Genomic DNA, 25262 nt, shown 5'->3' with positions numbered 1-25262 from the left:
AAAAGCTAAGATGAAAATGTCTTTTTTTTTTTTTTTTTTTTTTTTTTTTTTTTTTTTGAGACGGAGTCTTGCTCTGTTGTGGAGGCTGGAATAGAGTGGCGCAATCTTAGTTCACTGTAACCTCCACCTCTCGGGTTCAAGTGATTCTCCTGCCTCAGCCTCCTGAGTATCTGGGATTACAGGCGCACACCACTACACGTGGCTACTTTTTGTATTTTTAGTAGAGACGGGGTTTCACCATGTTGGTCAGGCTGGTCTCAAACTCCTGACCTCAAGTGACCCGCCTACCTCGGCCTCCCAAAGTGTTGGGATTACAGGCATGAGCCACCGTGCCTGGCCGAAAATGTCTTATTTTTAAAAAGAATGAAGAGTGGTCATAGAAATAAAGACTGAATGGACTAAAATTTCAAGGAGGAAAGAGCCCTTCCGAGTTGAACTAGTGATAGGCAGCTATTTTCTTCCCTGAAACATTTGCCCATTTGGGACATGAGGATCAGACTTGGCCCAAGCAGAGAGACTCTACTGGGGAAGAGAGAAAGGAACAGTTTTTGGTGGTTGCAAGGACTTGCTATGGATTAGGACCTAGAGTAGCACAAAATGCAGAGCGTTTTCCCCATGGGACATTTGCTGAGTTCTGAGGCAGTGCAGGAGACTGAGAAGACAAGTCCCACAGTCTTACAGTGTTTAGAGAGGAGGCCCGGAGTGAACAAATAGCTGGCCTCCCCAACATAAAGTATTTGCCAGGTTTTGCACCTGTGTGGGTTGGGAAGCTAAGGAGCTCCCTGTAAATCTCTGAAGAGCAGAACTTTAAGATCTGAGAGAGACAGAAACTGACCAGTCTTTCAATCCAAAATCAAGAGGGTCATTCCTAAGGAACAAGGACAACCAGGAGGGGATTGAGTTTTACTGGAACTGCAACACTGCACCAACCCAGTTTAGTACTTAATTGCATCGAGGTGACTCGCTCCTGTAGGGAATAACAAGATTTGAAGCCCCTATCCTTTTATACCCAATATGTGACATACAATTAAAAATCATAGAGCATGCAAAAAATGGAGAAATATGGGGCTAATACACAAGAGAAAAAATAAACAATAAAACCAGACCCATAGATGATCCAGATATTGGAACTGGCAAAGATTTTTAAATAACTATGGTTAATATGTCAAATAGAGAAGAAGATGGACAAAAAGAAACATGTAGAGAATGTCAACAGAATTGGAATCTATTAAAAGAGAATGAAAAGAGCCTATTGAACTGAAAAATACCTCTGAAATTACAAACTTATTGGATGGATTTCATAAACATTGATAGAAGTAAAGGATAAAATCACAATCGCAGTTGGAAATTAGTCATATCAGAAAACAGAATTAGTGAACTTGATAGGTTAATAGGAGGTACCTAAACTGAAGTACAGAGAGGAAAAAAGAGAATGGAAGCTAAGAAACATGGGACCATATGAGTAATTCAAGTTACAGAAGAAGTGGAGAGAAAACTTAGGTCCAGAACAAGCAGAAAATGACACAAACATATACAGCAATAAAAAACAAAACAAAACACTAATATATGCACCAACATTGATGAATGTCAAAGACGTGGCTGGGCACAGTGGCTCATGCCTATAACCCCAGCACTTTGGGAGGCCAAGGTGGGTAAATCACTTGATGCCAGGAGTTCGAGACCAGCCTGGCCAACATGGTGAAACCCTGTCTCTAATAAAAATACAAAAATTAGATGGGTGTAGTGGCACGTGCCTGTAATCCCAGCTACTCAGGAGGCCAAGGCATGAGAATCACTTGAACCCAGGAGGCAGAGGTTGCAGTAAGCTGAGATCGTACCACTGCGCTCCAGCTTGGGTGACAGCAAGACTGTCTCAAAAAAAAAAAAAAAAAAAAAAAAAAAAAAAACAGGCAAAACTAAGTTACAGAGAAGTCAAAGCAGTGCTTATGTCTGGAGGGTAGACTGATGGAAAGGTGTGAGAAGATGTAGGGGAAAAGGTTCACCATGGTGCCCTTACAACCATGTACGTCTCTACATGGGCCACATAGGCAAAGCTGGACGACAGTCTGACAACCACTATGCTGTGCTTAGGGACTGCTTGACCACTTGACATAGGGGAACCTTTTGGGTAGATGGGAATGTCCTGCGTTTTGATCTGGGTGGTGATTGTGCTTGTGTATGTAGTTATCAAAACTCATCAAGCTGTACACTTAAGATTTGTGCCACCTAGTGTAAACTGTACCTCAGTTTTTAAAAAAGAACCACCAGAGAACAAACAAGAATTCTTGAAAATTGAGATTATCAGGCCGGGTGCGGTAGCTCATGTCTGTAATCCCAGCACTTTGGGAGGCTGAGGTGGGCAGATCACCTGAGGTTGGGAGTTTGAGATGAGCCCAACCAACATGGAGAAACCCCATCCCTATTAAAAGTACAAAATTAGCCGGGCTTGGTGGCAGATGCCTGCAATCCCAGCTACTTGGGAGGCTGAGGCAGAAGAATCGCTTGAACCCAGAGGAAGAGGTTGCGGTGACCTGAGATCGTGCCATTGCACTCCAGCCTGGGCAACAAGAGCAAAACTCCGTCTCAAAAGAGAAAAGAAAATTAAGATTATCACCAAAATGAGGCTGAGCACAGTGGCTCACACCTGTAATCCCAGTACTTTGGGAGGCCAAGGTGGGAAAATCACCTGAGGTCAGGAGTTCAAGACCAACCTGGCCAACATGGTGAAACCCATCTCTACTAAAAATACAAAAATTAGCTGGGCATGGTGGTGTGCGCTTATAATCCCAGTTACTCAGGAGGCTGAGGCACGAGAATCACTTGAACCTGGGAGGCAGAGGCTGCAGTGAGCTGAGATCACGCCGCTGCTCTTCAGCCTGAGTGACACAGTGAGACTTTGTCTCAAAGAAAAAAAAAAAAGAATTATCACCAAAATGGAAAATTCAATAGAAGGACTGGAAAATAAATCTCCCCATGAAAAGACAAAGAGGATGATGAGCCCAGTCTAGGTCTAACACCCTAATAACAGGCATTCCAGTGAGTAAACAAACCTGGAAAGCTGTTCCTGATGGTGATAAAAGAAATGGCAGTTGAGTGCAGTGGCTCATCCCTGTAATCACAGCACTTTGGGAAGCTGAGGCAGGAGGATCAAGGCCAGGAGTTCAAGGCTGCAGTGAACCATGATCACATCACTGCACTCCAGCCTGAGTGACAGACAAGAGCCTGTCAAAAAAAAAAAAAAGGCCGGGCGCGGTGGCTTACGCCTGTAATCTCAGGACTTTGGGAGGCCGAGGCGGGCGAATCACGAGGTCAGGAGATCGAGACCATCCTGGCTAACACAGTGAAACCCCGTCTGTACTAAAAAAATACAAAAAACTAGCCGGACAAGTTGGCGAGCGCCTGTAGTCCCAGCTACTCGGGAGGCTGAGGCAGGAGAATGGTGTGAACCTGGGAGGCTTGCAGTGAGCTGAGATCCGGCCACTGCACTCCAGCCTGCGCGACAGAGCGAGACTCTGTCTCAAAAAAAAAAAAAAAAAAAAACAAAAAAAGCTGGGCACTGTGGCTCATACCTGTAATCCTGGAACTTTGGAAGGCCAAAGTGGGAGCATCGCTTGAGCCCAGGAGCTGGAGACCAGCCTGGGCAACACAGTGAGACCCCCACTCTACAAAAAATCAAAAAAGTAGGGCTGGGCACGGTGACTCACGCCTGTAATCCCAGCACTTTGGGAGGCCTGAGGCAGGTGGATCACCTGAGGTCAGGAGTTAGAGACCAGCCTGGAGAACATGGTGAAACCCTGTCTCTACTAAAAACACAAAATTAGCCAGGTATGATGGCGTGTGCCTATAGTCCCAGCTATTTGGGAGGCTGAGGCAAGAGAATCGCTTGAACCTGCGAGGCAGAGGCTGCAGTGAGCCAAGATCGCACCATTGCACTCCAGCCTGGGCAACAAGAATGAAACTCCATCTCAAAAAATAAAAATAAAAAAAAATTTAAAAATCAAAAAATTAGCTGGGTGTAGTGGCACATGCCTGTAACTCTCAGCTACTCAGGAGGTTGAAGTGGGAGGATGGCTTGAGTCCTGGAGGTCAAGGCTGCAGTGAGCTGAGATGGTGCCACTGCACTCCAGCCTGACAAACAGTATCTTGTCTCAAAAAAAAAAAAAAATGGTCGTTAAATAAGAGATAGCATTCATCATTCTCAGCAAACTAACACAGGAACAGGAAACCAAACACCACATGTTCTCACTCATAAGTGGAAGTTAACAATGAGAACACATGGACGCAGAGAGGGGAACATCACACACCTGAGCCTGTCGGGGGTTGAGGGCAAGGTGAGGGAGAGCACCTAACGTATGTGGGGCTTAAAACCTAGATGATGGGTTGATGGGTGCAGCAAACCACCATGGCACATGTATACCTGTGTAACAAACCTGCATGTTCTGCACATGTATCCCAGAACTTAAAGGAAAATTTTAAAAAATGAGATGGCATTGTGTATCTGATTAATCCACTAAAACATTGTTTAAGCAATATCCAACAGTTTGTTATTGATGGTGTAAACTGGTACAGTCTTTTGGGTGAGCAATAGTGTCATCAGTCATTTCTGTCCTTATCTTTTGCCCGGGTAACTTCATTGTTGCAAATTCATCATAAAATAACGTCTTAATCTGTTTGGGCTGTTAGGACAAAATACCATAAAGTAGGTAGTTTATTAACAACAGAAATTTATTTTCTCACAGTTCTGGAGGCTGGGAAGTCCATGATAAGGCACAAGCGGATTCAGTGTCGGGTGAGGGCCTGCCTGTGGTGCACAGTGTGCCTTCTAGCTGGTTCTCATGTGGCTGAAGGAGCCGACTCTCGGGTCATTTCATACCGGCACTAATCCCATTCATGAGAGCTCTCCCTTCAAACTCTGTTCACCCCCAAAGGCCCACCTCCTAATACCATCATCACCTTGAGGGGTTAGATTTCAACATGAATTTGGGGGATCACATTCAGATCATAAATTATATATAACTTAAAAAGAAGAAAAATGTGGAATTCATGGAGATGTTCAGGGCAGTATGGATTACACTGAAAAACTGTCAACAACCTAAATGCCCAGTAAAAGTGAAACCACCAAGAAAAGTCTGTGTCTTGTTCACGCGCTGGCAACAAACATAGAGCAGGCACGGAAAGGAAAGGGACTTGAGGAACGCGCTGTACCAACAGGAGGCAGCACCCCTTTGCCCGAGAGGCGCAACAACAGAAACCTAAGGCTACCTGGGCCGGAGCGGGGTGAGGCCGCGGAGAACGCACCCCGCTAGGCGCCTGCCGAGACGGAGGCGGACGTTTCGACCACTGCCCGACAATGCTCTTACTCAGGTAGGATTCCGAAAAAATTCAGTCGCGCGTCCCTTCTGAGGTTTCGCAGCTCGCCAGGCCCGGCCCGGGCTGCTGCGGCTGCGCACTGCGGCCCAGCGGAGCGGGCCCGAGAAGCCCGAGCTCCTGTCAGCTGCGCCGGGCGCACGCAGGCCGGGGCGGGCGGCGCGGTTGTCCCCGCCCCGCACGCTGCTCTGCCCGGCAGCCTCAGAGGCTGGCGGACCCGTGCGGGGCGGGCGCAGCGGAGCGCGCCGGCGGCCCTGGGTCCAGCGGGATCGCTGCTGCGGCGCGCGGAGCAGGGGGCTACGGGTGGGCAGGCACCCGCCTTCGCCTGTGTAGCTGCCTGCGCGCGGGCCGCCGTCCCCGGGCATGTGAGGGCCGGCAGCTCGGCCGACGGGGCCCGGAGCGGTTCGGAGGCCGGGCGCTGACGGTAACGGGCCGGGTGCGCGCGGGGGAGGGCTCTGGCTGCCCCGACCGAGGCCTGGCTCGGGCTCCGGCGGCGGGAGCGCGAGCGGCGCTGCGGCGTCAGAGGGGCCGGGCTGGAGGCGGCCTGAGGCCCGGACCGGGCGCCTGTCTCTGCGGTCCTCGGGGCCGACGGAGTCGGGGCGGGTGGGGAGGCAGCCAGGCCGGAGACGCGGCGGCAGGTGCCTGTCTTCTGTGATCCAACTATCTCCCCAGCTCCACCCACACTGGCCTGGACCCAGTCTCTAACGGCTAAAAATATTGCCCGAAGGCTCCCGAGCAGAATCAGATCTCGCTAAGTAGGGCACAACGCAGAGGCGACAGAGCTCCTCGGCCCCAGGGCCCGCGGAGCAGACTCCGGAGCGCCGTCCCGCCCACGCTCGGCTCGGCAGTTAGCGTCCTCCCTCCCTCCTCCTGATCAGGCAAGCGGGGCCTGAGGGCGGTGGCGGCTGGGGGCACGGGTCCCCTGAAGTTGCCTCGCAACCGAGCACTGGACCCGGTCTCTCCCTTCCCAGGGGGCCTTCGGCATCACTGTAGGCTTCCTAGGGGTCCCCTAAGTGCTCTGCAAACCGCAGCTGGAAGTTTCCCACTGCAGGAATCAGTATACGAACAGGGAGAACACATAGGGCTTGCTTTATGCTAGAAACACAAGCATCTTTCTTCTTTATTAGAAAGAAATGCATTCTGTGTTTCTGAGACAGGATTTTTGCCAGGCACTGTTTCTGGTGAGCGCCAGTTTGACCCTAAAGGGCACTGAGAAAGACTTTCCTATTAGTCTCTTTGGGTTCTGGCTAAACTTTTAAATCCAACAAAATAGAAACCAGCTTATTCACCTGAAACTAGAAGCACATGGCCGAGGAGCCTGAACAGGCACCTCCTATCTAGGCAGGGAAGCTGTTGTAATCAGGAGCTTGTGTGCACACTCCAGTCAGAGCTGGGTCTCTTATCCTGGGCCCATTTTTCATAGCACCAGCCAAAGGAGAGCGTCCTCTTCACCCTAGGGGCAGAGCTGCTACCAGGACCAGGTGGGGCCAGCCCCAGATGTGCTACTTGTGCTCTGAGTCTCAGCAAGACAATAAAATCAAAGCTGGGTCAGGATCCCCAACTGGTGTTGGGTTTTGGTATTTCAAAGCTGGTTTTTTATTACAGCCAGGCAAATGGGTGTTCCTTGGGAACAGCCCTTAGGAACTCACTGGGGCATTTGGTGGAAAGACTGCCATGGGGATTTTGCATGCTGGAGCTACAGATGGTGTCCTTCCTGCCAGGTGTATGTGGAGGCCAGTATGAAGCTGAGAAAGCAGGTGACGGTGTGTGGAGCTGCTATCTTCTGTGTGGCAGTCTTCTCGCTCTACCTCATGCTAGACCGAGTGCAGCATGATCCCACTCGACACCAGAATGGTGGGAACTTCCCCCGGGTGAGTCGTGCCTGGTTGCTAATTGCTTTGTATACAAGTCACCTGGGTTCAGGGTATTACCCGCCCCCCTCCCCCCGCCGACACCCCCCACCATCCCGCTGGAGGGTAATGTCAGTACAGGACAGGAACAATAGTCAGGTTTTGTAGAAACCTCAGCTAAAAACAGTGATGGCGAAAAGAAGGAAGGAAGAAAAAAATGTCAATGGCAATGAGTATTGTCGCTCTGTTCTCCTGAATTGTTTTCTTTTCTTTTCTTTTCTTTTTGAGACAGAGTCTCACTCTGTCGCCCAGCCTTGAGTGCAGTGGCACAATCTTGGCTCACTGCAACCTCCGCCTCTCTGGTTCAAGTGATTCTTCTGCCTCAGCCTCCGAGTAGCTGGGACTACAGGAGCCTGCCACCATGCCTGGCTAATTTTTGTATTTGTAGTAGAGATGAGGTTTCACTATGTTGGCCAGGTTGGTCTTGAACTCCTGACCTCAGATGATCCACCTGCCTCGGCCTCCCAAAGTGCTGGGATTACAGGTGTGAGCCACTGTGCCCAGCCCCTCTTGAATTCTTGGCAGACATTGCTAATTGATTGCAGTGTTCTTTGCCATTAAGCCCCACTGAAATCCTTCTCAGCACAGGCAACACTGATTGTTGAGAACAGGTATGTGAAAGGAAATCTTTGCCATCCCTGAGCTAGACAGTGAAGGTTCTCCCAACCCAAGTGGAGTGTAGTCCTCAGTGGTGATGTGCGCAGCTCCCTTTACCTGAATGGTGTCATCTATCCCTGTAAGCTCATGGTCTGGCTTTAACTGATGAGGGAAGAATTGTAGTTAGCCCTTAGCTGGTGAACCCCAAGCAGAGACCCTCCCTGTGGCATAAGGAGCTGTGTGTGATTGCTTTTTGGTTTTTTGGCAGAGCCAAATTTCTGTGCTGCAGAACCGCATTGAGCAGCTGGAGCAGCTTTTGGAGGAGAACCATGAAATTATCAGCCATATCAAGGACTCCGTGCTGGAGCTGACAGCCAATGCAGAGGGCCCGCCTGCCATGCTGCCCTACTACACGGTCAATGGCTCCTGGGTGGTGCCACCGGAGCCCCGGCCCAGCTTCTTCTCTGTCTCCCCCCAGGACTGCCAGTTTGCTTTAGGGGGCCGGGGCCAGAAGCCAGAGCTGCAGGTAAGAGTCAGAGCTGGCAGGGATGTACAGCGGCCACAATTGGGGCACTGAGCTGCAATTGACCTGGCAGATGCTCACTGTGTCGGAGGAGTTGCCGTTTGACAATGTGGATGGTGGCGTGTGGAGGCAAGGTTTTGACATCTCCTATGACCCGCACGACTGGGATGCTGAAGACCTGCAGGTGTTTGTGGTGCCCCACTCTCACAATGACCCAGGTGAGGGCCCCGCAGACTCCTGGGAGCTGGAGTGTGGAGTGGGATTTCTGATGGCCAGTGCAAGGGAGGGATGTCGAAGAAGATGGTGGCATCCTCAGGGGATCTTACATTGGCTCCCTAGGCTGGATCAAGACCTTTGACAAGTACTACACAGAGCAGACCCAACACATCCTCAATAGCATGGTGTCTAAGCTGCAGGAGGACCCCCGGCGGCGCTTCCTCTGGGCAGAGGTCTCCTTCTTCGCCAAGTGGTGGGACAACATCAGTGCCCAAAAGAGAGCGGCAGTCCGAAGGCCAGTGCCAGGCGGAGAGGCGTGGAATCGTCTGAGCCCTAGGCTGGGTGGATGGGTCTTGCCTTAAGCTGTGGGTGCCAAGGTGGCAGGGAGAGGCCCAGGGAGCTGTGGCAGAGATGAGTGATGGTGGAGGGAGGGAAGGCAAGAACAGATAGAGATTCTGAGATAAGCAGGGCCAGAACAGCAGGGAGGTTGGCTGCAAGGAAAGGAGGGCAAGTGTATGTTCTCTTGGTCCTGGGCTTGGGAGAACTGGTTCAGTGAGGCCAGTGCACACAGGCCCTGACATTTTCTTGTTGCCAGGACTGGGCAAAGCGTCCTGCTCCATCTTGAGTGTGAGTCCTTAACTATAGGCTGGTGGGAAACGGGCAGCTGGAGATTGCGACAGGAGGCTGGGTGATGCCAGATGAGGCCAACTCCCACTACTTTGCATTGATTGACCAGCTCATTGAAGGACACCAGTGGCTGGAGAGAAATCTTGGTGAGTCCAGGCCCAGGCATGGGGGTCTGCCTCCTGGACTGGGCCCACAGTGCTATGGCAGGTGGCTGTAAGGCACAGGGATCAGCAGAGGGTGGTTCTTTTCTAGGCAGATCCCATCATGTGGGCCTGGTGTGATGTAATCTGTCCACTGACTACCAAGACAAGAGCTGGGGTCCCAGCACCTGGGAGGCTGAGAGACCAGGCCCTGAGGTGTGTTCAGGGCCTGTCTGGCTTCTATGCCCTACCCAGGTGCAACCCCCCGCTCTGGCTGGGCAGTGGACCCCTTTGGATACAGCTCCACCATGCCTTACCTGCTGCGCCGTGCCAACCTCACCAGCATGCTGATTCAGAGAGTGCACTATGCCATCAAGAAGCACTTTGCTGCCACCCACAGCCTAGAGTTCATGTGGAGGCAGACATGGGGTAAGGCCAGGTAGGGTAGAGGGGGTCAACGCAGCATAGTCTGCACTGGGGAAGAGCAGGGATATCAGAACTAAGACCCCCACTGTTCTTCAGAGCAGACCTGCAGGCACTGGTGTGGACTGCCAGAAATGGTCCCACCCTCTGGTTAGGGGAGGGTCACATTGACCTCTGGCCTCTGCAGGGCCTGCTGTCCCAAGGGCTTCAGCGTGCCCTGTGTGCCCATCCCCTGAAGGAGCCCCTCATGTCTTTCCCCCTGGCCTACACACTCTCCGGCCCTAGGTCCAGTTACAGCCTCATGGTCTATCAAGGCTGCCTTTAGCCCAAGCAGATCCTTGCCCTCCTGACATCCAAAGGCTGCCTGCTGGTGGTGACCACGTGGTGTGTCTTCTGCAGACTCGGACTCCAGCACAGACATCTTCTGTCACATGATGCCCTTCTACAGCTATGACGTCCCCCATACCTGTGGCCCGGATCCCAAGATCTGCTGCCAATTTGATTTCAAACGCCTGCCTGGTGGGCGCATCAACTGCCCTTGGAAGGTGCCACCCCGGGCCATTACAGAGGCCAATGTGGCAGAGAGGTATCTGCTTCCAGCCATTTCACTTCACAGAGGAATCAGGAACCCTGGCTCTGGTCTGGGCCATGCCACATGGAGGGTGGGCTCAGGTGGTGAGTTGAGGCTCACAGCATCTGCAGCAGCTCCTTACTAAGTCTCCTGAAAAACTGGAATGGCTCTAGCAAACCACTTTTCACAGAATGCTTTTATTTTCTCATGTGACTACTTTTTGGTGCCCTAACAAACTGCCAGGGCCAGGTGACAGCTTAGAGGTGAATGATTCCCTGGTTAGGCATTGTAGCTTACAAACTTCAGGCTCTTGTGCCTTCACTTAGTGCCAGTGTTCTGACTTGGCTTTAAGTCAACCACGAGAATCCTGTTCAGATCCATATTCAGTCCCGCAAGATAGCCTCCAGCCTCTGAGAAAACAGACCTATCCCCTTTGAGAGAATTTAGGGACCCCTAAAGATACCACTCTTGTTGAAATCAGGGCCCAGGCAAAAGTGTTGGTGAAGAGTTGATCCAAATGGCAATTTAGTCAGAACCTTAATACAACAAGTTGGACTGGTTTTTATGTTGCAATGCTCTGATTTCTCCCTGATGTCCAAGAGTTGAAACACGTGACCAAAAGGGAAATAGAGTGGTCTTTTGTTTCCAGAAGTCTAAATGCTGATTCCAGGTAAGAGTCTAGGGCTATGAAGGCATGATGTTTCTTAAAGCGGCAGTTGTGATCAGTGAGGCTGGCCTAGGTTTATAAGAATAGGCCCTGAAAGGTAACCATTTTTTCCTTTGAAAGGCTTACTAGACTGATAAGTTAGGGGAAAGTAGTATTTGAGGAATCCTCTCATGAGAACAAAGTAGAAAAGTACAAGCTGGGCCAGTGCCGCTAAGTAGATTAGTTGACTCTTTGGGTTGTGATATTTATAACATGCCAATTAAAGCAGGAATAGGGCTTCTGCTGATATGCTACAGGGCTGTTTTTCTACTGATTTTGCCAATATTTGGGATGAAAAGAAAATAAATGTTTATATATAGTTCCTATTATGTACCAGGCACTATTCTAAGTGTTTAACAAATATTCATTCCATTCATTTTATTTTCTTTTTTCTTTTTTTTTTTTTTTTTTGAGACGGAGTTTCTGTCCCCCGGGCTGGAGTGCGGTGGTGTGATTTCGGCGCACTGCAGCCTCCACCTCCTGGGTTCAAGTGATTCTCCTGCCTCAGCTTCCCAAGTAGCTGGGATTGCAGGTGTGCACCACCACACCTGGCTAATTTTTGTATTTTTGGTAGATGGGTTTCACCATGTTGGCCAGGCTGGTCTTGAATTCCTGACCTTGGGTGATCCACCTGCCTTGGTCGCCCAAAATGCTGGGATTACAGGGGTGAGCCACTGCGCTCAGCCCATTCAATCCATTTTAATTCTCATAACATTATATGAGTACCTACTGATGTTATCCTTATTTTGCCAGAAACGGAGGCTCAGAGTGGTTACTTGCCCACGGTCACTCAGCTAGTACTTGCGGAGCTGGTGTGATGTGGCTCCGGGATCCAGACTCTTAACTCTGGTGCTGCATCACTAACTTGTGGGCAAAATGAGGCAGGAGTGTCAGAACAAGGATCCCAAAAGAGCTCAACAGCCTAGCATAAAAAACAACATGCCGGCTGTCAGAACTGCCCAGAGAACACCGGATTTCCCTGGGGCTGGTATTCATGTGCAGGAGGTGTCCGTCTGCGCTGAACCACTCCCTGATGGACGGGATGTCTTCCAGGGGCTTGCTGGCGGGATGGCTGTGCGTGGCGCTCTTTTCCTGATGATACTTCATGTTGGGCCCATGTTTTTTTCCTGCCCCAGGGCGGCCCTGCTCCTGGACCAATACCGGAAGAAGTCCCGGCTGTTCCGAAGCAACGTCCTCCTCGTGCCTCTTGGAGATGACTTCCGATATGACAAGCCCCAGGAGTGGGATGCCCAGTTCTTCAACTACCAGCGGCTCTTTGACTTCTTCAACAGCAGGCCTAACCTCCATGTACAGGTGTGAGGGGAACTTGTCTGGGGAGGGGACCTCGCAGTGCTGCAGGCCACCCCTTCCTGTGAGACCGTGCCCTGGGTTCCCAACTCCAAAGCAGGGGTTCCTTCCCAACTCTTGGGCAAGGTGCCTCTTTTGTGTCAGAATTAATTCCCAGGCTCCCCTACTTCTGTTAAGTCCAGAATGTCAGGATGTACAGTTCCTGCTTCTGAGCCCAGAGCCCCTGCCTCACCCCTGACTGCAGCACTGTGGCCACAATTTCCAGGAGGCTCTAGAACTGATGGGAGTGGGTTTTTGGGGTTCCCACAGGCCCAGTTTGGCACACTTTCTGACTATTTTGATGCCCTGTACAAGAGGACAGGGGTGGAGCCAGGGGCCCGGCCTCCAGGGTTTCCTGTGCTGAGCGGGGATTTCTTCTCCTATGCGGACCGGGAGGATCATTACTGGACAGGCTATTACACTTCCCGGCCCTTCTACAAGAGCTTAGACCGAGTCCTGGAAGCCCACCTGCGGTGAGACCCTGTCCCCGCTTCCAGGCTGGAGGGGGAGAGTCAGCCTTTGGGATTTAAGGAGGGGCTGGATTGGCTCAGAAGGGAATAGCTAGGCCCAGAGGACAGGGCAGGTAGAGAAGGGATGGGAAGGAAGGAGGCTGGACTGGCAGAGCGTGGGTGGGCCCTGGGGAGTGGTGCAGGCTGGCAGCTAACTTCTCTCTCTGGGCAGGGGGGCAGAGGTTCTGTACAGCCTGGCTGCAGCTCATGCCCGCCACTCTGGCCTGGCTGGCCGGTACCCGCTGTCTGACTTCACCCTCCTGACGGAAGCTCGGCGCACACTGGGGCTCTTCCAGCATCACGACGCCATCGCTGGCACCGCCAAGGAGGCCGTGGTGGTGGACTACGGGGTCAGGTGGGAGCCTTCTCTTCTCCCTTGTCAGGTCCCCTGCTCACTGTCCCTAAAGAAGGGATCTTGGGTGGTCGGGGGTAGGTCGGCCTAGGGCTTGTCCTGCTGACAAAGCAGACAGCTTCCCTATGATCATCTCTCCTTCCCTCTCCTGCACCACTCACAGGCTTCTGCGCTCCCTTGTCAACCTGAAGCAGGTCATCATTCATGCAGCTCACTATCTGGTGCTGGGGGACAAGGAGACCTACCACTTTGACCCTGAGGCGCCCTTCCTCCAGGTGGTGAGCCCTCCTGGGTCTGCATGGGGACCCTCCGGTGTGTGCAGGTGGCATCCCAAGAGCTACTGGATGAGGGTGCCACTCCTCTTTTTCCTTCCCCATCTGAATGAGTTCTGTGCCCAGTGCAGCTGCTGGTCCGCACCCGGGGCAGGCGGGGTGGGAGGAGGCTGAGCCCATGATGGTTCTTCCCTTCTGGCCCACTGAATTTCAGGATGACACTCGCTTAAGTCACGATGCCCTGCCAGAGCGCACGGTGATCCAACTGGATTCCTCGCCCAGGTAAGCTGGACTACACCAGGTGCAGAGAGGCAGAGCCATTCCCTGGCTCTCAGGCCCCTCTGCCCCGGTGTGTGCTGAACCACTGCAGGGCACTTGCCCTGACTGGAAGCAGTGGCTTCCTGGGTCAGCCCACCTTCTATGCACAGGTTTGTGGTGCTATTCAACCCGCTGGAACAGGAGCGGTTCAGCATGGTGTCCCTGCTGGTCAACTCGCCCCGTGTGCGCGTCCTTTCGGAGGAGGGTCAGCCCCTGGCCGTGCAGATCAGCGCGCACTGGAGCTCTGCCACCGAGGTGGTCCCTGATGTCTACCAGGTGAGGTGCGGGCTCATCAGGTGGGCCTGGCCCTCTGCCCATCATGGGCCCCTCCCCGCCTGGCGACGCCAGCTTCCCACCCTCCTGCTTGTGGCCCTGCTTACTCTCCAGGCTGAGGACAGGTGTGCTGGGGAGGGAGTTGTCCAGCCAACAGGTACTCTTGGGATTTGAGTCTGTCCTTGAAAAGAAGGGAAAGGTTGGTATGGTAATAGTAACGGTAAAAATAGCAGTTATAATGCCCCATCATTCAGTCAATCGGTGTATATCGAAAGCTTAATGTGTGGTTACCACTTCATACTTTTTCAAATATCACTTGAGAATCATAACATCTGAAGAGGAAGAAAGGGCAAATCATATCACCTCCACTTTGGAGACAGGGCAGAGGCCCCAGTGGGTACAGGGACTTGCTCAAGCCCTCTGTTAGTAAGCGAATGCCCCAGCACCCCTGTGGCGAATGCCATGCCCCCCACTTCCTCACCCCTCCTGTGCCCACAGGTGTCTGTGCCTGTCCGCCTGCCAGCCCTGGGCCTGGGCGTGCTGCAGCTACAGCTGGGCCTGGATGGGCACCGCACGCTGCCCTCCTCTGTGCGTGTCTACCTGCACGGCCGGCAGCTGTCTGTCAGCAGGCACGAAGCATTCCCTCTCCGCGTCATTGACTCTGGCAGCAGTGACTTCGCCCTCAGCAACCGCTACATGCAGGTCTGGTTCTCAGGCCTTACTGGGCTCCTCAAGGTAAAAGGCCAGGGTGGTGGGGAAGGGCCAGGGGCCAGAGCAGGGCATGTGTGGTGGTGGCACTGTGCAGAGTGGCCTCCCGGCCCTGTGAGCATTCTGCCACCTGACCCACAGTGGACCCGGGCCTGGGACATCTCAGCTCCAGACTGACAGCATGGGGAAGCTGGGCGTGGCTCCTTGGGGAAGCTAGTCCATGTCCTCCCAGGAGGCAGGCCCGACATGCTGGTGTGGGGCCAGGGGTCAGGGCTGTGTTTTTTGGCAGAGCATCCGAAGGGTGGATGAGGAGCAGGAGCAGCAGGTGGACATGGAATTCCTAGTCTATGGCACCCGTACGTCCAAAGACAAGAGTGGAGCCTACCTCTTCCTGCCCGATGGGGAGGCCAAGGTACCCTAAAGATGCCTTGAACAACCTGGCAGGCCCTGGGAGGTCTCACTAGCAGGGAGGGCAGGTGGGGGCACAGGCCTTCCCACAGGTTTATTGCTGCCTGTCAGGGGCCTTGTCTTTCCTGTTCAGCCCGGGGTATCTAGGAATAGGTGCTCTCTTGCCCATCCCTGGGCTGGCACCTCCCTGCTTTGCCCTCTGTGCCATAGTTTCAATAGCAATCTGCTCTTTCCCCAGCCCTATGTCCCCAAGGAGCCCCCTGTGCTGCATGTCACTGAAGGCCCTTTCTTCTCAGAGGTGGTTGCGTACTACGAGCATGTTCACCAGGTGGTCCGGCTTTACAATCTGCCAGGTGAGCCCCGCCCATGAGGAATTATCTGGAAGGAGGTGTGGGCTCTACAGCTGTGGCGTGTTCTTCCTTCTGCTGCTTCTCTGTTCATACCTCTGTTCCGTATCATTTGAGACAGGGATGCTCCATTCTCTTGGAGAAAAAGTCATCCAGAAATGCCCTGGGAATTTCTTGGGAGGGTGGACAGAGCCTCTCCCCAGCTTGGCTCTAATCCCCCAGCCCAGCCTTTTAGCTGTGGTTCAGCCTCCCACCTCTCCATGCCACCACTTTGTTCCTGTGCCCAGGGGTGGAGGGGCTGTCTCTGGACATATCATCCCTGGTGGACATCCGGGACTACGTCAACAAGGAGCTGGCCCTGCGCATCCATACAGACATCGACAGCCAGGGTATCTTCTTCACAGACCTCAATGGCTTTCAGGTGACTCCTGGGCCTGGGTCTCGGAGACCCCACAGAGTAGAACTTGGACTGTGCTTTTGACCCTATCACAGGCCCTGGGGGATGATCTGCCCTAATGGAGAAAGAGGAATGAGAGGCGAGAGTGATCAGGGACTCCTTCCGTCTGGGGTCTGCTTGGGGCCCACATGGTGCCCTTGATCTGCTGACCTTGCCCCCACAGGTGCAGCCCCGACGGTATCTGAAGAAGCTCCCGCTCCAGGCCAACTTCTATCCCATGCCAGTCATGGCCTATATTCAGGATGCACATAAGCGCCTCACACTGCACACTGCCCAGGCCCTGGGTGTCTCTAGCCTCAAAGATGGTGAGTAGGGCCCAGAGCTCTGCAGAAGGTATCAGACAAAAAGAAGCCCATCCCCACCCTCAAGGGCTCCCCTCTCTGTTTGCCTCCCTTGCCTCTTTCTGGTCTGCGTCACCGCCATGCTTGGAGAGGGGGCGAGCCATTCAGAGCTCTTGGCACATGAGGCAGGCACCTGCTGTCCCCCTGTCCCCTGGTAGAGGCAGCAGTATAGGCAACTGGGTGGAGTGTCCTACTGGATCCCCTGAAGAACTGTCAGGGTTACGACTCTTGGGGCCAGAAAAAGAAAAAAAAAAGTCAAAAAGCAAAGCTAGGCACAGTGGTTCACTCCTGTAATCCCAGCGCTTTGGGAGGCCAAGGCAGAAGGCCAGGAGTTTGAGACCAGCCTGGGCAGCAAAGCGAGACCCAGGCTCTACAAAAAAAAATTTTAAATTAGCTGGATGTGGTAGCACGTGCCTGTAGTCCCAGCTACTCAGGAGACTTGAGAGGATTGCTTGAGCCTGGGAGTTGGAGGCTGCAGTGAGCCAAGATTGTGCCACTGCACTATAGCCTGGTGACAGAGAAAAACCCAGTCTGAAAAAAAAAGGCAAGAAGCATCAGGGTATTGAACAGTGATTCTCAGCTGAGGTATACAACCCTCTTCTGGGCAGGGATGAGAGTAGGGACAGCTTGTAAAGTGCACTCAGTGTTATGAAATATTAAGGAAATGAGAAAAAGAGATATTGTTTTCCTACTAGTGATCATTAAAAGAGAGACTGACTTTTTTTTCTTTTTTTTTTTTTTTTTTGAGATGGAATTTCACTCTTTCGCCCAGGCTGGGGTGCAGTGGTGCGATCTCCGCTCACTGCAACCTTCACCTTCCGGTTTGAAGCGATTCTCCTGCCTCAGCCTGCTGAGTAGCTGGGATTACAGGCGCCCACAATCATGCCCAGCTAATTTTTGTATTTTTAGTAGAGATGGGGTTTCACCATGCTGGCCAGGCTGGTCTTGAACTCCTGACCTTGTGATCTGCCTGCCTCAGTCTCCCAAAGTGCTGGGATTACAGGTGTGAGCCACTGTGCCCGGCCAAGACTGATGTTCTTAAGAATCAAAATGGGCATTGGGAGCACTGGCCTGGAGTCAGACCCGGGCAGCTGGTCATGCTGGCAATCTCTGTGTGGCCCCCATATCCTCAGGGCAAAATGAACAGTTTGCACTTGGTGGCATCTGAGGCCCTTGAGATCTATCTCGGGGAAGAGCCTTTGCAAAGGGCTGAGTCGAGAGCACCCAGTCAAGGCTAGGCGTGGTCTGATGGCTGGTGAGTGCAGGGGCCTGACCCTGCTGGGAGGAGTGTGCCTTTCTCTGCCAGTAGCAGCCCCTGGTCCATCTATGTTGTGACTCCTAACAGCCCCAATATCCCTGACTGGATTTTCTCCTCTACCTCTCTGGGATGTGGTGTGTGAAAAAATGACTGTCTTCTATACAAGGGATCCATTTTAGGATTTTCAGACATCTTTCTGTGATTGTTCTGGGTAAAAAGACTGAGCAACTATGCAAGTCAGTAAGGACTGGAGAGGTGAAAGGGAGAATAGGGCCATATGTCCCGGTGGAATGTGGGGCAGCTGGTGTGGTTTCCCTCGAGATCTTGTATATGAGCAGCTGCACCCACCTCCAACACCTGCACACACGAGGGCCTCTGTCCCCAACACATCAGCCATGCACCGAGCCCCTGCTCCAAGCATACTCTAGAAAAGAAAGCAAAGATGGTCATGTGCCATCTGTTTTTCCGGGGAACCTCAGATGACACTTAATATGAGCCTCTGCCTGACTTGCCATCTGGCTGTCCTTTCCATAGCCCTACTTTTAACACACAGGCAGTCCGAGTTTGAATCTGGCCTGCTGGGGCTGTCTGGCTGTCCAGTGTAGAACAAGGGCAGGAGAGCCTGTGTTTTAGTCACAACAAAACCTGCCCAACCTGAGCAAACCTGCCCCAGATTACGGAGGTATGCAGCAACACTATCAGTGGCTGTTGATCAAAGTTTTTCGTTTCTGGTTTATTTCATTGTATGTAAGCCGTCCTGATTCGGTTTCCTGCCTGGGCCCCTAGGCCTGGTCCCTACTCCTGAATCCCAGAGCTTTGGGGGTAAACTGCCAGGGCCAGCCTGCCCCTTTCTGGGCCTCATGCTTCCTCATCTGCAAAATAAGGCTGCACAGGACCAGCCCCTCATCAGGTTCCCTCCCAGCTGTGGGAACCCGTGACCTCCTCTCCTGAGTGATTCAGCTTCTGTCTCTCGAGCTGGGCTTTTCCCTCAGGGTCTGTGGCTGGGATTCTCCTAAAGGTCAGTGTCTGCTTGGGGGTGGGGGCAGGCCAGCACTCACTGTTTGCTTCCCCAGGCCAGCTGGAGGTGATCTTGGACCGGCGGCTAATGCAGGATGACAACAGGGGCCTAGGCCAAGGGCTGAAGGACAACAAGAGAACTTGCAACCGTTTCCGCCTCCTGCTAGAGCGGCGAACCGTGGGCAGCGAGGTAACGCCTGGGGCTAACACACAGGGAGCCAGGTCTAGCTAGTCCCTGGGGGTGGCCCGGCAGGGGGGGGTCCAGCCTAGGGCTCGAGGAACGTAGCTAGAGGTGGGCAAGGGAGAGAGAGTAGGGCTGAATTCCTGGGGTTGGGGGAGGCAGTCTGGCATTTTGTGTCCCATGTCACGCAGCCTGGCACCTTCGTTTCCTAGCAGCGCCCTGTTGCCTGTGCCCCTCATGTTCATCTCCCACCTTCCTCTGTGCTGCCCTCCTCTGCCCTGTCCCAGCATTCTCTAAGCCTGTGCTCCAACCCCGCTCATCTCATGGCTTTCTTTGCCCCACCAGCCTGACTTTTTCTCCAAACTGGCAGCCATGTTTAGGGGCTTGATCTTTCACAGCAGCAGGAGCGGTAACCGAGAGGTAAGGGGTCGGCTCTGGGAGCGGGAACTAGTACGAGCAAGGCATAGCTGCGCCGGAGCCCAGGTGACAGAGCCCGCCGCTCAGTCACTCGTGCATCAGATAGATATTGAGCACCTGGTTTACTGTGAGGACCCAGAGGGACATAAGTGCAGACAGTGCTGACTCTCCCAGGAGTTTACCGTGAGTAGGGGTGGCAGAGAAGCCATGTGTATAAAAATGCAAAGTAGAAAAGGGCTGTGTCTCACTGATCCCGAGGAGCAAGGTAATAATGTGGGCTAAGGAGATTGAGGTCAAGGAGGTGTCACCCAGGTGTGGCTTTGATGAATGGGGGTGTGATTTGAAGATGTGAACCAGGGCACAGGGTAGGAGGCAGGAAAGACAGCAGGCTGGGGAACAGCAGTGAGTTCCTTAGTTACACTGGAACTACGCTATCCAGTACGGTGGCCAGTAGTGTTATTGTGGCTATTTAAATACAAGTAAAAAATTTGCTTTCTTATTCCACTGGCCACACTTCAAATACTCAGTGGCCACAGGTGGCTAAGTGGCTGCTGTATTAGAACATGTGGTGTCACATATTTCCATCCTTGCAGAATGCCCTCTTGGCTGGTGCTGGGCTAGAGTGCTGCGGGGAGATCAGGGCAGATGGCAGAGCACCTTGAGTGCCTGCTAAGAGGTCAGGACCTTATCCTGGAGGATAAGGAAGGAGCTGAGCAAGGAGGGACACCATCAGAACTCTGCTCTCAGCATGTCACGCTGACAGTAGGGAGCAGGTTGGACCTGTGGGAAGGGAGACTGGAGGAGGGTGACAGTGGGAGGCTGTTCAGGCAGGACATGCTGGCTGCTTGAACTAGGCCAGAGGCTGGAGAAGTTGCAGGTGGCTATGAGGACACGGCCAAGGTGAGACGGAAGAGGGTTTAGCATTACGTGGGAATGCAGAGGGAAGTGAGAGATGTTGGGCGCTTGGAAGGAGGGGGATGCCCGGGACGGAAGTCCAGAATATTCAGCCCAGGCCTGTGAGTCTGACGTCCAGGTGAGCTGCTAAGGAGTAGCCCTGCTGGCAGAGCCCCGGCAGCGCTGGGCCTGAGAGCCCGGCTGGCACTGTGGATGTGGTGTCACGCATGAAGCCACAGAATTACCCAGAGCACTCTGGATTGGAGGCCTATGCTCCATGGTGAGGCCTGCGTCTGCCTGTCTGCCATCCTCCCTGCACTGTGGATCTGTGTGTGAGGGGAGATATGGCTGATGGGAGTGGGTTGCTCATGATAGTGTTATGTGAACAAGAAACTAAAATGTGGAAAAGAAACGGCATAGTGAAATAGCCCTCTGAGTTGGGTGAGATGGCAAATGTCCACACTTGAAGGGTCAGGGGAACCTCCCCTGGAGCCAGGCATGCCCTTGAGTCCAGGCACACCAGGAAAGCTCTTTCCAAAGGAACTGATCCTGCCTCATCCTCTCCCCTCAGCCTGGCTTCAGTCCCTCACCAATATCTTGGGTCAATCTTGCAGGTCCAAGATAGCCACTCTACCAGCTACCCATCCCTCCTCAGCCACCTGACCTCCATGTACCTGAACACCGAGGCGCTTGCTCTGCCTGTAGCTAGGACGCAGCTCCCAGGCCCTGGTCTGCGCTCATTTCATCCTCTGGCTTCCTCACTACCTTGTGACTTCCACCTGCTCAACCTACGTACGCTGCAGGCTGAGGTGAGTGTCCCTCAGTGTGACACGCTGAGAGCAGAGTTCTGATGGTGTCCTTGCCTGCTCAGCTCCTTCCTTAGCCTCCAGGATAAAGTCCAGACCCCTTAGCAGGTACTCGGCTCTGAACCTCCAGGACCAGGTTCTGGTCTTTCCTTACCCACATGCCTCCCTGTGCCAGCACTGCCTTTGGGCAGAGGTGCTGCTGCATCTCCAATCTCTGAAAGCCCTGCACCCACTTCCCTGGGCACTGTCTGTCATCCAGGAGGACACCCTGCCCTCAGCGGAGATGGCACTCATCTTACACCGCAAGGGTTTTGACTGCGGCCTGGAGGCCAAGAACTTGGGCTTCAATTGCACCACAAGCCAAGGCAAGGTGAGTAGGGTGGGGAAACAACACCTGGGAACGGCAGGCGTGAGCTTGGTAAGACTGGGCTGAGATTCGGTGACAGGCTGGGAGAAGAAAGTGTCACTCCAGGGCTTTCTGGAGAGAAGGGGGGAAGCTGTGGACATGTTTTCAGAGCTCCCGAGGCTGAGCAGGGGAAGTTCTAGACAAGGCAGATCGCTTGAGAACTGTTGTTCCCTGAGCAGGGACCTCTGTCAGGCAAAGTAGAAAACACCAGAAATAGAAAACCAGAACCCATCCTGTTAGTTACTTTGTAAGCTCTTATCAGCCGGCACTGATAAATGTCCCCGGGCACCAGGTCCTCTGCTGGGCTCCACTGTTTCAGAAGTGAACCAAGACATGGTCACTGTTCTCACAGAGCTCACCGCTCAGTGGAACAGTTCTTACCTGGAGATCTGTAGGCAGGCTTTAGGGTTGAGCAAATCTCAGCAAGCCCATGATACTGGATGCACACTCATGTGTGAGAAGCCGTGGTGTTGCTGAGAGGGGCCAGCCAGAACTGGAGTGCAGTGGCATGATCTCAGCTCACTGCAACCTCCACCTCCTGGTTCAAGGGATCTTCTGCCTCAGCCTCCCGAGTAGCTGGGATTACAGGCGCCTGCCACCACGCCCAGCTAATTTTTGTATTGTTAGTAGAGACTGGGTTTTACTGTGTTGGCCAGGCTGGTCTCAAACTCCTGACCTCAGGTGATCCACTTGCCTCTGCCTCCCAAAGTGCTGGGATTATAGGTGTGAACCACTGCACCTGGCTGAGATTCTTAAAGAGGTAACAAATTGTAGATGAACAGCTGCATTCTTTAGTGTCTCAGCACCCAGCACAACCCTGCACCTTCTCTCCTCTCCACAGGTAGCCCTGGGGAGCCTTTTCCATGGCCTGGATGTGGTATTCCTTCAGCCAACCTCCTTGACATTGCTGTACCCTCTGGCCTCCCCATCCAACAGCACTGACGTCTATTTGGAGCCCATGGAGATTGCTACCTTTCGCCTCCGCTTGGGTTAGGGCTTCTTGTGGCCTGAAGAGAAAGTTCATTTACAGAGATGGCCTCTTAACATGAAGATCGTTGGACAGGCCACATGGGTATCCCATCCTGATCTCCCTCCCAGAACTGTGACACACTGGGCTCTGCCCTCATTTTCTGTTTATTGCTGCTGCTGTGTTTTGGGGGCAACCCACAAACCCAGTGATGGGTAAATAGGGCAGATGTCAGTGAGATCAGGGAGAGAAGGCCCTTGGTCAGAGTGGGCAGTGCCAGGCTCTGCTTCGGGTTGTGAGTGGACACCCAACTGGGCACAGGCTCAGGCACCCATCCTTTTTCCAAAAGGGGATATAGGAGAAGTGGAAGCAGACAGAAGACGTAAGGGAGGCTAAGTGGGTAACAGCCTGGCATCAGGGTCACTGTGGGCAACAGCCAGCTCTAGGGGAATCCTGTGGTTACATAGAAACTCCATGTTCTGGTGTGATGAGCAGGATCAGAGTGACTCTGGGAGGACAGGGATGGGGACCCAGAGTTAGCAATGGGGGTGGAGCAGTAGAAGGAATCACTGTTTCTCCTATGAGTCTGAAGGCCTCGCTGCTTTCTGTGATGGCTTTGCTGTAAGTGCCGCCTGGCCTGCATGCATTGGCTAAGAGGCTGCAGAGTGGCAGGAAGGACTCGCTAGAGATTGTCATGGCCAGAGGTCATAGGTCACTTCGGGTAGCAAGACCCCTGGCAAAGTAGGCACTTGGCCTATGTACTGATTTGTGGGGTGGTGGCAGGAGCATGGGGTCCTCCGCCCTGCCTGAATCCTCTTTGGCTTCTATGCTCTGTACACTGCTGTCCCCAAGAGCTCGCTCTTATTATGGCAGGGGGTGGGGATTGGTCCTGCTTTCTTTCTCTGGAAAGGAAAGCCTCCAAGACCCTATGTGCTTGGGCAGCTTGAGAAGGCATTCAGCACCACGCCTAGCAGGCAGGCCTTAAAGCTTCACCTTTGGTCTATCCTGCAGAGGTATTCAGTTACTGGCACGGGGGACTAGGGGTATGTAGAGTGTATGAGGAGGCAGTATGGCTGCGCAGGAGCCTTCATTTCAGCTTCAATTAATAAAGAAAATTTTACGATAGCTCTATAGATGCTGAAAAGATATTTGGTAAGATTTAAAATCCATCCCTTATTAAAACTCTTAGTAAATTAAGTCTGGAAAGAAACACTCTAATCTAGATAAAGGTCTGTTTCAGAAACCAACAGTTACTGGCATTCTAAAGAGTCAAACGCCACAGCCATTCCCATTAAAGTCAGAAACTAGCCAAGGGCATGCTATTATTCAGCAATGTCCCAGCACTACTAATCCCTGCAACAAGCCAAATGAGGAGAATAAGGAAGAATTATAATTGTCATTATTTGTAGACAATAAAACTGCCTACCTGTAAAACCTAAGAATCAACTGAAGACCTGTTAAGAGTATTCTGTAAGTCGACCCAATGATACACATCATGTTCCTGTCCACATACTGGTTTTCCCCACATCAGCTGATAAATTCAGTGTCATTCCAGTGAGATTGGTACTTTGGAATTTGACAGTTCTAAAGTGCATTTGGGAGAGTGAATGTGTGAGAACACTAAGACTACTCTGAATGATAATGAGTAGGGGGTGGACTGCTGAGGGGGAAAAGGCACACGTCTTGCCAGATTCCCAGATAACTCTCATGCCACCATTACCTCAGTGTGACCTGGAGGGGGTCAGACAGACAGGAGAGTCCAGAAACAGACCCAGGGCTACAGGAATTTAGTATATGGTAAGAGGGATGTTTTAAGTGGGGAAAAAGGTGGATTATTTAATAAACAGTACTTTGAGACAACTAGCTGTCAAAGCTAGATCTCGGCCAGGTGCGATGGCTCACGCCTACAGTGCACTTTGGGAGGCCAAGGCAGGTGGATTACTTGAGGTCAGGAGTTCGACCTGCCTGGCCAACATGGCGAAACCCCATATCTACTAAAAATACAAAAATTAGCCAGGCATGGTGGCATGTGTCTGTAATCCCAGCTACTCAGGAGGCTGAGGCAGGAGAATCACATGAACCTGGGAGGCAGAGGTTGCAGTGAGCTTAGATCGCACCACTATACTCCAGCCTGGGCGACAGAGCAAGACTCCATCTAAAAAAAAAACCACAAAGTAAGTTAGGTCTCTACCTCACAATATCCATACAAATTAGTTCCAGAGGGAAGATATACTTAATTAAAGATATACTTAAGTAATATATAAAATTACTCAAAAAATTTTATACCTCTGGTGTGGGACAGTCTTTTTTAAACTTTAACATGAGACTTAAACGATATAATAAGGGAAAAGATAAGCAGATTTTGCACCAAAAAATATCAAAAGTCTCTGTGTGATGGAAAACATCAAGGTTTAACAAATGACAGATATGGAAGAAAATATTTGCAGCACATAGAAAAATCGAGTACAATTACTTTAGGAGAAAAGCTTGCTTCAGGGTCCTTAGAGAAAGTCACTGGGGACTGCCAAGCAGCCATCTAAAGGCAAGAGTGACAGGGCTGAGTTCTTCCAGGTCATCAGAGTTGTCGCTGCCCCTATTAGGCCACACAGTGGAACCCTGTTTATATCATAGCAGAAGAAATAGGATTATCAATGTGAACTGCTTAGCATGGTGCCTGGTATATACAAGAGCTCCACAAATGTGAGCTATAATCCTGTTAGTAAAGGATGCTAAGCAGTTCCACTGTGGCAGGTGTCATTTGCTAGTAGAATTTGTAATCAAACAGGAGGGTAATCTATGAACACCTAGAAAATTAGCAGAATAAAGGATATTATCTTTGGAGGCTTTAGATATGCAATGAAATTATTTGTCTGTCAGAAACGAGTGCTTAATTCTATTTACTAG

The 25262-nt window shown here is 52.1% G+C and overlaps 1 protein-coding gene across 7 annotated transcripts; it reads left to right on the top strand.

The window, feature by feature from the left end:
• Positions 1-5063: 5063 nt before the first annotated feature.
• MAN2A2 (mannosidase alpha class 2A member 2) lies at positions 5064-23809 on the top strand. Of its 7 annotated transcripts, none has more exons than XM_030930527.1 (25): positions 5064-5364; positions 6040-6245; positions 7089-7238; positions 8143-8400; positions 8471-8615; positions 8737-8908; positions 9259-9386; positions 9636-9809; positions 10203-10389; positions 12217-12394; positions 12698-12900; positions 13109-13291; positions 13452-13566; positions 13775-13842; positions 13989-14154; positions 14650-14886; positions 15149-15271; positions 15506-15620; positions 15902-16035; positions 16235-16376; positions 18744-18877; positions 19214-19288; positions 20794-20988; positions 21245-21355; positions 22233-22385. In XM_030930527.1, exons 3-25 carry the CDS (start codon positions 7107-7109, stop codon positions 22383-22385), a joined length of 3528 nt encoding a protein of 1175 aa, XP_030786387.1. In that variant the 5' UTR covers positions 5064-5364; positions 6040-6245; positions 7089-7106. The 7 variants fall into 7 exon arrangements, with proteins under 7 accessions (XP_030786387.1, XP_030786388.1, XP_030786389.1 ...); XM_030930526.1 differs by lacking the exon at positions 5064-5364 and adding an exon at positions 5562-5791; XM_030930528.1 differs by lacking the exon at positions 6040-6245 and having other exon boundaries at positions 5220-5364.
• Positions 23810-25262: the final 1453 nt, after the last annotated feature.

This window comes from Rhinopithecus roxellana, chromosome 5 (assembly GCF_007565055.1).
Source record: "Rhinopithecus roxellana isolate Shanxi Qingling chromosome 5, ASM756505v1, whole genome shotgun sequence".
NCBI classification, from domain to species: domain Eukaryota; kingdom Metazoa; phylum Chordata; class Mammalia; order Primates; family Cercopithecidae; genus Rhinopithecus; species Rhinopithecus roxellana.
This window is presented reverse-complemented; position numbering and strand designations above follow the sequence as displayed.

Coding starts and splice junctions, on each gene's coding strand:
- MAN2A2 (XM_030930530.1), top strand. CDS start 7,107: ATGAAGCTGAGAAAGCAGGTGACGGTGTGTGGAGCTGCTATCTTCTGT. Junction 13,292..13,451: donor GTGGTGGACTACGGGGTCAG/GTGGGAGCCTTC, acceptor CACCACTCACAG/GCTTCTGCGCTCCCTTGTCA. Junction 19,289..20,793: donor GCAGGAGCGGTAACCGAGAG/GTAAGGGGTCGG, acceptor TCAATCTTGCAG/GTCCAAGATAGCCACTCTAC.